Genomic DNA, 13,018 nt, shown 5'->3' with positions numbered 1-13,018 from the left:
TGTTCTGAACTTTTCTTTCACTTGTTCGCCACAGTTTTACACTAGAGACAAAACCAACTATTCTGTGAATAAAGGTTCGTTTTCACAATTCTGGCTCCCACTTGGTTGATATGCGGCATTAACATAACTATAATCGATTGTCTTTGCTAAAGCTCGTTTGTTCTTTAATTTGAAGACGACGAATATGACGATACAAATAACTGTTATGCCGATAATTCCAATGATAATTGCCGATACATGTATCCTAGTCAGTCCAGGTGAATCATCTGAAAATACGAGAAAACACATTGCTAACATACCGCTCCTCGCATTGAATTAAGTACATTATTTTTTACTTATTTTTTTAGAACTAACAAATCAGCTTAATCCTTTCTGTTTTTCGTTATCATTAAGTATTTGACGATATACTTTTGAAAGACGTCATTTAATGAATACAATTTTATTTCGAATTAACAACGGTGTGTTATTTCAATATATCAATGCCACATTGGAAACATTAATGTTGGAGAATGAAAGGCATTTCACATTGTAAGGTGAAAAAAACAGTCTAGATGTATAGGGGGAGCTAGGGTTGAGATCTCATAAACATATTTAACCCCGCCGCATTTTTGCGCCTGTCCCAAGTCAGGAGCCTCTGGTCTTTGTTAGGCTTGTATTATCTTAATTTTAGTTTCTTGTGTACAATTTGGAAATTAGTTTCATGGGTTCATCATCACTGAACTAGTATATATTTGTTAAGGGGCCAGCTGAAGGACGCCTCCGGGTGCGGGAATTTCTCGTTACATTGAAGACCTGTTGATGACCTTCTGCTGTTGTTTTTTCTATGGTCGTGTTGTTGTTTCTTTGATACATTCCCCATTTCCATTCTCAATTTTAATTTTATATGGTATAATGTATCCGGAGTTAGCTTTGCTTAAGAACTTCTTCAATATCTGGTGTTTTTTGTTTTTGTTGCTTTTTTAATTATGGGGCCTACTATATCCGATTGTTTATTCCGCTTTATGTTTAATTAAATTGTCATTTTCAAATTGAAAAAAATGAAAAAAACACGTTTAATACTTTCAATTCGTCCTAAACGCTTTTCTGGATTTACATTCATCAGGAAATGTGCAGTTTGAGGAGAACATGTATATTTTTACTAGAAGTCAAGAGAAGCAAAACATGATATAAAGGGAATTCAAACTCATAAGTAAAAAATGAACTGACAATAAAGATTGGGCAATTATTGACACCTTATTTTCTTATAATGTATTTATTTAGCATGTTTAGGGACCAGCTGAGGCCGATCTCCGAGTGCAGGAATTCCCAATTACGTTCAAGACCCATTGTTTGCCTTGGGCTGTCATGTACTCTTTGGTTGGATGGTTGTCTCTTTGCTGTTACAAAATGTTAGAAATTATTATAAATTAAGGAATGAATCTCCCTCATGCAAAGATCTGGTTCCTTTCACGGATTTTGCTATACTTTTTGGACCTTTTGGATTATAGCTCTTCATCTTTTATTTAAGCTTTGGATTTCAAATATTTTGGCCACGAGCATCACTGAAGAGATATATATTGTCGAAATGCGCATCTGGTGCAGGAAAATTGGTACCGTTAATGTTATTATTTGGAATATTCTCCATTTCCATTCTCCATTTTTGTATACGTACATCAATTTTTATTATATGGATAACAATTTTGGTTGATTTGTGAATAAAATATATTTAAGTTGATGTTTTTATTTATGAACAAATCTTTGAAAAATTTTAATTCGTGGTTCACCTATACATAAGATTCATAAGAAAATTAGTATCTAACGAATCCACAATAATTACCAATATCCCTGTGTGTGCTATTTTGTGGATAGGACTTGTCAGTCGTAACTTCATTTTGTCGTGTTTGATTTAACTCTCTCTCTGCATCAATTACCTTTATTTCTAAACAAAATATGAATGCGAACATTAATACATTGTATTCATAAAGAAAACAGGATCTCTTTAATTTATAGTTCAATTCCATATAAGAGAATTGTGTATTTATACATTCCAATAGAATATGTACAGGGTTAGCAGGAAGAAAAACTAGAGGCTCTAAAGAGCACGTGTCGCTCACCTTGGTCTATGTGAATATTAAACAAAGGAAGCAGATGGATTCATGACAACTTTGTGTTTTGGTGATGGTAATTTGTTTGTTTATCTTACTTTACTGTACATTCTTGCTGCTAACAATTATCTCTATTTATAATGAACTTGGCTCAGTAGTTTTAGTGGAAAATGTTAGTAAAAATTTACAAATTTTATGAAAATTGTTAAAAGTTGACTATAAAGAACGATAGCTCCTCAGGGGGTGTATTGACCATTTTGGTCATGTAAACTAATTTTACGGTATCACTTTGCTATACATTATTGCTGTTTACAGTTTATCTTTATCTATAATAGTATTCAAAATAATAACCAAAAACGGCAAAATTTCCTCAACATTACCAATTCAGGGGCAGCAACCTAACAAAAGAAAGTCCGAAACATCTGAAAATTTCCGGGCAGATAGATCTTGACCTGATTAATAACAGTTTTACCCCATGTCAAATTTGCTCTAAATGCTTCGGTTTTTGAGTTATAAGCCAAAAACTGCATTTTACACCTTAGTTCTATTTTTAGCCGTGGCAGCCATCTTCTTTGGATTGCCGGGTCATCTGACACATTTTTTAAACTAGTTACCCCAAAGATGATTGTGGCCAAGTTTAGATTTATTTGGCCCAGTAGTTTCAGAGGAGAAGATTTTTGTAAAAGATTACAAAGATTTACGAAAAATGGTTAAAGATTGTCTATAAAGGGCAATAACTCCTAAAGGGGTCAACTGACCATTTTGGTCATGTTGACTTATTTGTAAATCTTAGTTTGTTGAACATTAATGCTGTTTACAGTTTATCTCTATCTATTATAATATTCAAGATAATAACCAATAACAGCAAAATTTCCTTAAAATTACCAAATCAGGGGCAGCAACCCAGCAATGGGTTGTCTGATTCATCTGAAAATTTCAGGGCAGATAGATCTTTACCTGATAAACAAATTTACCCCTTGTCAGATTTGCTTTAAATGCTTTGGTTTTTGAGTTATAAGCCAAAAACTGCATTTTACCCCTATGTTCTATTTTTAGCCATGGCGGCCATCTTGGATGGTTGGCCGGGTCACCGGACACATTTTTAAACTATATACCCCAATGATGATTGTGGCTAAGTTTGGTTTAATTTGGCCTAGTAGTTTCAGAGGAGAAGGTTTTTGTAAAAGATTACAAAGATTTATGAAAAATGCCTTTAAATGGTTAAAAAATTACTATAAAGGGCAATTACTCCTAAAGGGGTCAACTGACCATTTTGTTCATGTTAACTTATTTGTAAATCTTACTTTTTTGAACATTATTGCTGTTTACAGTTTATCTCTATCTATTATAATATTCAAGATAATAACCAAAAACAGCAAAATTTCCTTAAAATTACCAAATCAGGAGCAGCAACCCAACAATGGGTTGTCCGAAACATCTGAAAATTTCAGGGCAGATAGATCTTGACCTGATTAACAATTTTACCCTGTCAGATTTGCTTTAAATGCTTAGGTTTTTGAGTTATAAGCCAAAAACTGCATTTTACCCCTATGTTCTATTTTTAGCCATGGCGGCCATCTTGGATGGTTTGCGGGGTCACCAGACACATTTTTTAAACTAGATACCCCAATGATGATTGTGGCCAAGTTTGATATAATTTGGCCCAGTAGTTTCAGAGGAGAAGATTTTTGTAAAAGCTAACGACGGACGACGACGGACGACGGACGCCAAGTGATGAGAAAAGCTCACTTGGCCCTGTGGGCCAGGTGAGCTAATAATACTTATCAGTTCAATAAACATTCACAGCAAAAGTACCTGACTCTGCGAAAAAGAAAACAGATAAACAAAAAACGTAGAAAGCACAACCATGTATAATACACGAATGCAATTCAAATATTTTTGACGCAACCAACGTGCATGTCAGCACTAACACGTCAAAGCATCGCGTCATTTAATCATAAAGGCGGATAAAAAAACTTACCAGCCGAGAGAGTGCCATTGCTTGTATTGTTGACGTATTGACTGTAAGCTATAGATGGTTCTTCATTAGATACAGTACTTAGAGAAACTGTCATTTCTGTTCTCAGCTCTGTCTTGTACGTACTGCTGACTAAAAAAAATGAATCTGCTTGCATTCTAGCAAAGCGTTTTTACAGAGTGGACAATTTTCCTAGTACTGATAGTGTTGTGCGTTCTTTTGTGTTGATTTTGCTTTATAGGAGCTAAATTGTTGAGTTAATCTGATATATCTCATTTTTGGAATATGCTAATGTGGGGGGGGGGGGAGACTGGAAAAGTTCGTGATTTTGTAGAGACATTTGTTTTCTTGCATTCAACATATTCAATGATCTAGCCCAATCATTTATAATAAGTCATAAAATTTATGTCTTTTCTTTTACAACTTTTTGGTCAAAATGTGAGTATTTAAATAGTTATGCTGACTGTTTACCCTTTATACTGATAGAAGGTTTAGCTAGATATAGAACAATGTTTCACATACAATTTCCTTTGGCCACGGGAAGAGAATATGACAAATCTCAAGTCGCATGTTTGATTTCGTCAGATTAATGATTGCCTTCTTTTAAGAATAAGATTAATCTTGGAATTGGGTATTTTTGATAATTCATTTTCCCTATAATACAAAAGGTAACATTAGAACATTGTTGTAGAGGTTTGCGCATCGAACTACAAACACAAACGTTCCTGCTTCGATCACCCTTCCGGGGAAAGAGTTTCAGGGACCAAATTTTCGGCCCTCCCTTGACACCATATGAAAACATTGTCTTGAAGAACAATGATGGTTCGTCGGAAAGGGACTATAAAAGGCTGACCCGTGTTAAGAGATAGCAATATCTTGCCTGTTTGTTTGTTTATTTTGTTGTGTATTTTAGTAACAATCCTATTGTTTGGATTTCAAACTAATAAAATTCTTATTCTTATTATTCTTATTCTTGCACGTAAAAGACACACTTTTAGAATTTTAAAAAAATGAACTTAATGCATGACAAGGAATCACTCGCACCAGCAAAGTGCCAAGGGGTCAATTCAAGTTGTAATAACTTAATCACAATCCACTATAAATAAATATTTTTGAATAAAAAAGGTAAGAAAAGGAGTAAAAGTGTAGAAACAAATAACTGAGATGAAAATAAAGAACTGACTAAGATTGAAATACCTTTTAAGTCACTTCTATAGTTTTCAGTCACATATTCTACTGTAGTGTTTTCATTTGTAGTATTTATTTGGTGAACTGTTGTTCCATTGGCAGTGTATAATTCACTTTCTGTAGACTGGTCTTTTGTTTCATTGATGAATCCTTAATAAGATAAATAAGTTCTTGTTTATATCATAGACTTACAGAATAAAGGAAATGTCTAGGTTTTTTAATAAATGAAGCATTCCTCAATTATGGTGTCGGTATTTTATCCCAAATTATATCTTTCCTCTTTTTTAACATTTTATTGTCTTTCTCTCTATGAAAAAATGTGAGATATTTGACAAACTCTGTTCTAGTTGGCACATAATACCAATGATCAATCCTTTTAATAGATATATCACATAAAGTTAACTTCATAATATAAGCCAATATCTGATTACGAAATTATTTGAAATTTGAAAATGACCGATGAATCACAGACTCTCATTCAGACGTCAACGGTGGATAGATAATGATATTTGTAAGTTATTTGGACACTTGTCATTGATACATTTACCAAATATTAAAGAAAAACAAAAAGTCAACAGAAGGTCGACCTCCAGATTCAGCATAATACCGGTTTCTTAACAATGTGCCAATTTATATACCAACTTGGGTAAGAAAAGCCGTGTCTAGCAAAGATGCACATAACTTAAACTTAACAGCTACAAATCTAACAAAGAAGAAAAATAAGAAACTGAGTATTTCGTTACATATCTCCGTATGATGTTCCTTACTTGGATTTTGTACTTGAAATTGGCACAGATTGTCATAGATGGATAACTACAATATACGACTAACTTGATTATTTCGCATTTCTAATTGTCAACGTTCCATTTCACATTAGATAAATCCCTGCTGCTAAATTGTATGGTGTTTACATAACTCAATTGATATGAAATGCTCAAATATGTTCCTACAATATTGAGGTCATACATGAGTCGTGTAACAACAATATTTAATGGAGCTCCGATGACGTCAGAGCGACCGAACTCACCACTTCATACGTTTAACAGATACCCACACGAGTTTGTATGTGTGTCGAATCACTATTGGCAATTCATTACAGTTCCATTTAGATAACAAAATAATCTTTTAATCTGGATTTTTTTCCGAGTTTACATTTTAACCGAGTGTGGACATCTTGGCGGGTTATACATGCAAAGCAGAAGTTGCTTACTTTGATTGTAAACTAAAAAAATGTATACTAACGGTAAAAAATGAGAGTACAGAAAGTCACATGCATGGTTTATTTTTTCCTGTCATTTACCTGTATATCCTTCAGTCGCAGATTTGGCTTTTGTGTCTTCATTCATGGTATACGTTTGAAAAGTTGTCGTTTGCTTTACAGTGTTATATCCATCTTCTGTAGAATGATCTTTTGTTTCATTGCTTAATCCTTAATGAGATAATTTCAATGTTTTATATATCATCAACTAATATCATAAAAAAAAGTTTAATTCCTATGATTTGAAACAAACAAGCACACAGTCTACCATCCAGACTTCGTCATTGTAAAATTAGTGATAATCCTCAGAGTTACTGATAAATTCACAAAATTATCGCTTGGAGCCTCTCAAAATGTTCAAAAACTATGAATAAATGGCGTAGTGTAATTAAAGATACACAGACCGAGAAAAATAGAGACTAGAAATATTTTAACCAATTGAAAGGTTTTTTCTGTAAATCTTTAATAATCAATCAATTATCAAAATAAGACATAAAACAGATAATAATAAAACAACATTCCCTTATATGATGTTTGTTACTACGAACTGCCTCATCTTTTGATCTTTTGCTAGATGAAGTTACTGTTAAAATATACGGGTTGTGGTAACTGAACATGATTGTTGTTATAAATTAAGCTCAATTCTAAAATGCCGTCATATTTCAACATGTCAAAAATATCTTCTGTTTCAGTAAATTCACCTTGATAGCCTTCAGTTACAGATCTGGTTATTATCTCATCATTTGAAGTATATTTTTGGTGAGCTGTCGTTTCCTCGAGAGTGCTTGATTCCTCTTTCACATATTGATCTGTTGTTTCATTGTTTACTCCTATAAAAGGTCAACTTATCATTTTAATATATTTTTGATGAATTACATAGAAGGAACGTTTTTTAAATAATGCAAAGTCAATATATTATATGTCCCAGTATTGTATCTGAAATGAGGGGTTTTCATTGTATAGAACGTTAGTAAAGTTAGCTAACTTGCATTTTCAAGTAAATACGGGGGTAGAACTTTTTATAACGAATAAAGAAAGATCCGATATATTTTTATACAGTTCATTTATACATTGTATTTGGTATTTACTCATCGACTTGGAATAGTAAGTTATATTCCAACATTGAACTGAACACATTATTGGCTTCTTTACAAATATAAAATATAAAATTTGGCCTTTTTAACATGTTTTGATTCGAGCATCACTGATGAGTCATTTGTAGACGAAACATGCGTCTGCGGTAAATATAAAATTATAATCCTGGTATCTATGATGAGTTTATTTGCAACCACTGGGTCGTCAGTACTGCTGGTGGAGATTTATTTTCCCGATGGTATCACCAGCCCAGTATTCAGCACTTCTGTGTTGACTGGATTTATCTTTGATATGTTCATAATTATAAATTAAATGTTAACAAAACTTAGAACTTTTGAAAAAATAAGGCTTTTCTACCTCAGGAATAGATTACCTCAGCTATATTTGGCAAAACTTTTAGGATTTCTTTGGCCCTTATGCTCTTCAACTTGGTACTCTTTTTGGCCTTTAACACATGTTTTAATTCGAGCGTCACTGACGAGTTTTTTGTAGACGAAACCTGCGTCTGGCGCAAATGTAAAAGTATAATCCTAGTAACTATAAAGATGAGTTTTTTAAGAACGGTTTGCGCATGACAATCTATTTGGAAAGTACATATACAAGAGATATTATGTAAGAGTCATTGAGATAAAAAGACCAAACAACACACACAACCTAACTTACAATAAAAATTGTACGACTTTACCCCCCGCTGAGCTATAGAAAACAGTACATTAACGGGTGTTACATGGACTCTTTCCGATTATACACGGACTCTTCTCAGTTGTTACACGGACACTTTTTTACAAATATAATCACTCCGGTGCATGATCAGTGAGTTCATGGGCACTTTAACTTTTTTAAATTAGATTTAAACTTTTTGGTTCACAGACTTATTTTCTGTCTTTTTATTGAACAAAATGTTTATGTTAGCATCGATATCTTTTTTCGGACATTTCCAGTAAAATACTATTCATATCAGTACACTAAGGGGTTAGACATTTAACTTTAAAAAAAAAGGGGGGACGGCTTTCTCCTAAAAGATATTTCGATCCCAAATTTTATGAGAAAAAAAATATTATGGTCAAGCAAGTTGACAGTAAAGAAATGATGATACTGATTTGTATATCAATAAAATTAGACAGGAAATAAGTAAATAAAAATCAAATCCTATCAAAAGATAAAATCCCTATCAACTAAAAAATGCACGATTGATCCTATAAACAAAAAGTGTTTATGTAATACACGTCCAAATAAGCAGCAAATCTAGAAGAAAATCATTCAACTTATGTCAACAATTGTGGGCGGTAAGCTGCGGTTGGATCATACTAATGTAAAACGTGATTAATCCCGATCAACACATGCAGATCTAGAGACGAGCATGAATTTAAAAAAAAATAAAGTATATGCCTGAATTTATAGAAAAAAAAACATTTTTTCATAAGTATTCCATTCACTAATGAAGTAGGAAATTCATACATTTATATTTTCATCAAATTTATATCAGTGGCGGATCCAGGTCCAAATCCAGGACAAAACACGGGAGGGGGGTCCAACTTTATGTCCCCATTTAAATGTATTGATCATCAAAAAGAGGGTTGTTCCTACCCCTGGGACCCCCATCACTGAATGTTAAATTCATGTATTTGGCAACAAACGCGCGATTTTTACGATTTTTTTAAGGGGTGATTGGGCACATCCTGCATTTTTTCATCAAAAATTAAGATCAAAGCCTTTTTATTTTAAAATAAATTAGCCCCCCCCCCCTCTCCCCGCTTTCCGTTTCATCCATAGAAAAACAAACGTTATCATACTTTCCATTAAAATATTTCTATATTACTTTTTTACGAAGTTGCATTCTAAAAAGTCTTAAAGAATGTGTACAACATTCATCTTTTAATTGAAATGGTTCTTTTTTTATCAAATTATAAGATTCCTGATTTATTTTTTTGAAAAAAAATCTCGGTTGAAGGGAAATGAAAAAAAAATGTGTTTATACTATAACTTACATTTACTGCTTTATGGCTATCTAAGTTTCTCAAATGTTTAGTCTTGCAACATGTATTATTACCTTCTTGAAACGTCGTACAAGTCAGATAAAAAACAAAAGTAACAAAAGAAACAGGCCGGGAACAACCAGCCGAATAGTTTTTCTGCACTTGTAGTCAGGTCAAGGTCCTCGGTTGGCGCCTCGGACTTTGACCTGACTACTCGTGCAGAAAAACTATCTGGCAACGGTTGTTACTGGCCTGTTTCTTTGTTACCTTTGTATTTTATCTTATACGTAATTAACATATAAGTTAGTTGAAGATACAAAAACGGAAGCGTTTTTACTTTGTATATTGTATTAGAAGGGATAAGATTGTTGAAACCCTAAAACATCGTGTCGGTCTAACAATGTTTTATAATGGTATTTTGTGGTTAAACATGTTTTTGAGATCTAAACTTCCCACTTTACCTCTAGCAATTTTAGAGAGAGAAAAACACAGCAATACGATTAAAATAAGACCAAGTCTGATGTTAGAAAAGGTAACAAAAGAAACTTAACACAATGACACTATCAATGATCCATACATTATCAAAGGGTTATTACCAGTTACTGAAATGCCAGTTAAATACTTTAATTAAACTGATTCCAAGATTATGTCTTCATCATTTGAATATCAAGTAACATCCCTCCCATACCATTATAAAATACATGAGAAGAACATAAACGGCATTAAGCTCACAAATGTTTTTAGAATAAATGTGTTTATTTCCGATGCATAGACTCTATAATTAAATCAATATGAAAGCCAAAATATGCCATCTTTAATGATCTGACAACAGTATAGTTAATAGATACGTTATCAATCAGTCTTTTTAACAGTTTTGTAAGTTTTGATGTAATTACCGACATTTTTGTGCTTTGGTAAAAATATAACAATAAAATATTAGATGTGAACTACCTGAGCGTATAAGACGTTTGATTTTCAAATTCAGACAACTGGTATTTTAAAGAACAGTGATAATCATAATCTATTAAAGCCGTTTTTAAGCTACATTTCCTTAACAATAACTATTCAAATACAACTTATACTGAATGTATCATTTTGTTTCTTTAAACTGACAATGCTCTATTCTGAAACCTAAAATTATCACAACAAGTTGACGTTAACAAAAGATGATGAATTTTTTTTGGCACATTTGAGGACTTTTATTTGAATTTATCAAAACTTTTCTTATTTTATATGTTATTGTCAATAGTTTGAGCATGGTACTAATTCAGATTGCCCTGTTATCTACGTTAATGTAATAGTGCGTTTATTTACCGGAACGGCAACTATTGCATTCATGTATAGCGCTTTCAAAAGAATTGCCGTATTGTTCTATTATAATGTAAATAATTTATGGGGACTTCAATTCATACTGATTTTACTACGGGTTAGACCTTTTGTCGATGTTTTATTACTTGCTGTTGCACATTCACTAAGAGGAAGTATAGTGTGAACATGCAAAAGCGTAACATTTTGATGAAGATATGCAAATAATATATATACAATAGGATTATGGTTTCGAACTTTCAAAATGTTTGCACCGCACATCTCTAACAAGACATAAATTTGTCGAAATGAACATCTGGTGCAGTTACATTGATGCAGTAAATTTTGATACTACAAATGTGTTTTAACCTCAACTGACAGATTTCAGATCCCAAAAGATTTATCAACAAAGCACTTTGTACCTCGGTGCTTACAAACATATACGGAATTTTTTTCAATTAAAGCTTACAGATCTTGAAGCAAATCTATCAATTCCCTTTCTGGGATCGTTTTTGGACTGTCAAAATTTGCAAAATAAGGGTTTTGATTAAAAAAATAATTGGCATAACAAATCATTTATGAGACACCATTTGTCCAAAGGCAAATCTGATGCAGTTATTCCTTACATCTAGAGTTAAGGTCAAGTAAAACGTATACTAGTAGGTTAAGTTGACTTGTATTTTCCATTTGAGTTTAAAACTTTAATAAAATGACTGAAACAACATATATTACGGCCAGACATAAAAATACACCACAAGACTGCAACTGTCAATTGGTTAACAAGTAAATCATTGTTATAAATGAAAATACCATGAGCTTGTAATGTTTATATTTCAAAACAAACAGTTAGTATGAGCTGTTTACAGCAAAATTTATACACAAGCACATTCTAAATTACAAATTTATTTTACATGTCTCAAATCTATTTTGAGGACATATTTGAATTAGACTATTACCGGATTTGTTAAAAAAAAATGAGCAACAAGGCGGGTGCCACATGTACAGCAATATCTGCCCACCCTCCCGGAGCACCTGAGATCACCCCAGCCTTTTGTTGGGGTTCATGTTGCTTATTATGTAGTTTTATATGTTGCGTCATGTGTACTATTGTTTGTCTGTTTGTCTTTTCTATTTTAAGCCATGGCGTGATCAGTTTATTTTCGATTTGTGAGTTTTGACTGTTCCACTGGTAACTTTAGTCTCTATTTTGAGGAGAACAATTTACTCTTTTAAAGGGCTTCTACGACGTGTAAAGCCTGTGTCGCTCACATGATATTTTAATTTACAATTGATGCATGAAATAATGCAACCATTATACTTTGGCTCTAGTTTCATAGATACATGTCAAAAAACTCCATTTTCCCACCGTTTTCCATGTCCGTCATGTTGCATGGTTCGCAAAAAAAACCCAACTATATACCCTAATGATTAGTTGTGGCAAAGTTTGGTTAAATTTTTTTTTGGCTTTGGAGGTAAAAAAAACTCCTTATGGGGTCAATTGACCATTTTGGTCAAGTTGACTTATTTGTGGATCTTACTTTGCTGAACACAAGTGTCGTTTACAAATTATCTCTATCTTTAATAATATTAAAAAAATAGCCAAAAACAACAAAATGTCCTTAAACATTTCTAATTCAGGGGCAGAAACCTAACAACAGTTTGATTCCGCTGACAATTTCAGGACAAATATATCTTAACCTGATGAACACTTCTATCTACGTCAGATTTGCTCTAAATGCATTAGTTTGAGAGATATCAGACAAAAACATTCACACCCTATCGTAGTTTCAGAAGAAAAGATTTTTTTAAGATAACAAAAAAATACATTTTTTTTTTAAAAAGCAATATTACTGACAATAACGTCCTACAGGGTCAGTTGATCATTTTGGTCATGTTTGGCTTATTTGTAGATCTTACTTTGCTGAACATTATTGCGGTTTACAGATTATCGCAATCTTTAATATTGTTCAAAATAATTACCAAAATCTGCAAATTTACTCAAAATTACCAAATCAGGGTCATCAACCCAACAAAAGTTTGTCCAATTCGTCTGACAATTTCAGAACAGATAGATCTTGACCTGATAAACAAATTTATCCCTATGTCAGATTTGATCTAAATGCTTTGGTTTCAA

At 32.7% G+C, this 13,018-nt stretch overlaps 1 protein-coding gene across 1 annotated transcript in view; it reads right to left on the bottom strand.

Moving 5' to 3' along the window:
* LOC134700221 (uncharacterized) overlaps nucleotides 1–13,018 on the bottom strand; it is a 57,110-nt gene continuing 44,092 nt past the window's right edge. Inside the window, exons 13-18 of the mRNA XM_063561580.1 lie at nucleotides 7,210–7,338; nucleotides 6,551–6,679; nucleotides 5,260–5,400; nucleotides 4,066–4,194; nucleotides 1,817–1,918; nucleotides 1–266 (exon numbers count right to left, since the gene is read on the bottom strand). Of these exons, the coding sequence (XP_063417650.1) occupies nucleotides 58–266; nucleotides 1,817–1,918; nucleotides 4,066–4,194; nucleotides 5,260–5,400; nucleotides 6,551–6,679; nucleotides 7,210–7,338 (839 nt within the window). The 3' untranslated portion in view covers nucleotides 1–57. The remainder of the gene's footprint in view (nucleotides 267–1,816; nucleotides 1,919–4,065; nucleotides 4,195–5,259; nucleotides 5,401–6,550; nucleotides 6,680–7,209; nucleotides 7,339–13,018) is intronic.

Source organism: Mytilus trossulus, unplaced genomic scaffold, assembly GCF_036588685.1.
Source record: "Mytilus trossulus isolate FHL-02 unplaced genomic scaffold, PNRI_Mtr1.1.1.hap1 h1tg000128l__unscaffolded, whole genome shotgun sequence".
Taxonomy (NCBI): domain Eukaryota; kingdom Metazoa; phylum Mollusca; class Bivalvia; order Mytilida; family Mytilidae; genus Mytilus; species Mytilus trossulus.
Note: the sequence above shows the minus strand (reverse complement) of the source record. Positions and strands in the feature narration are given on the sequence as shown.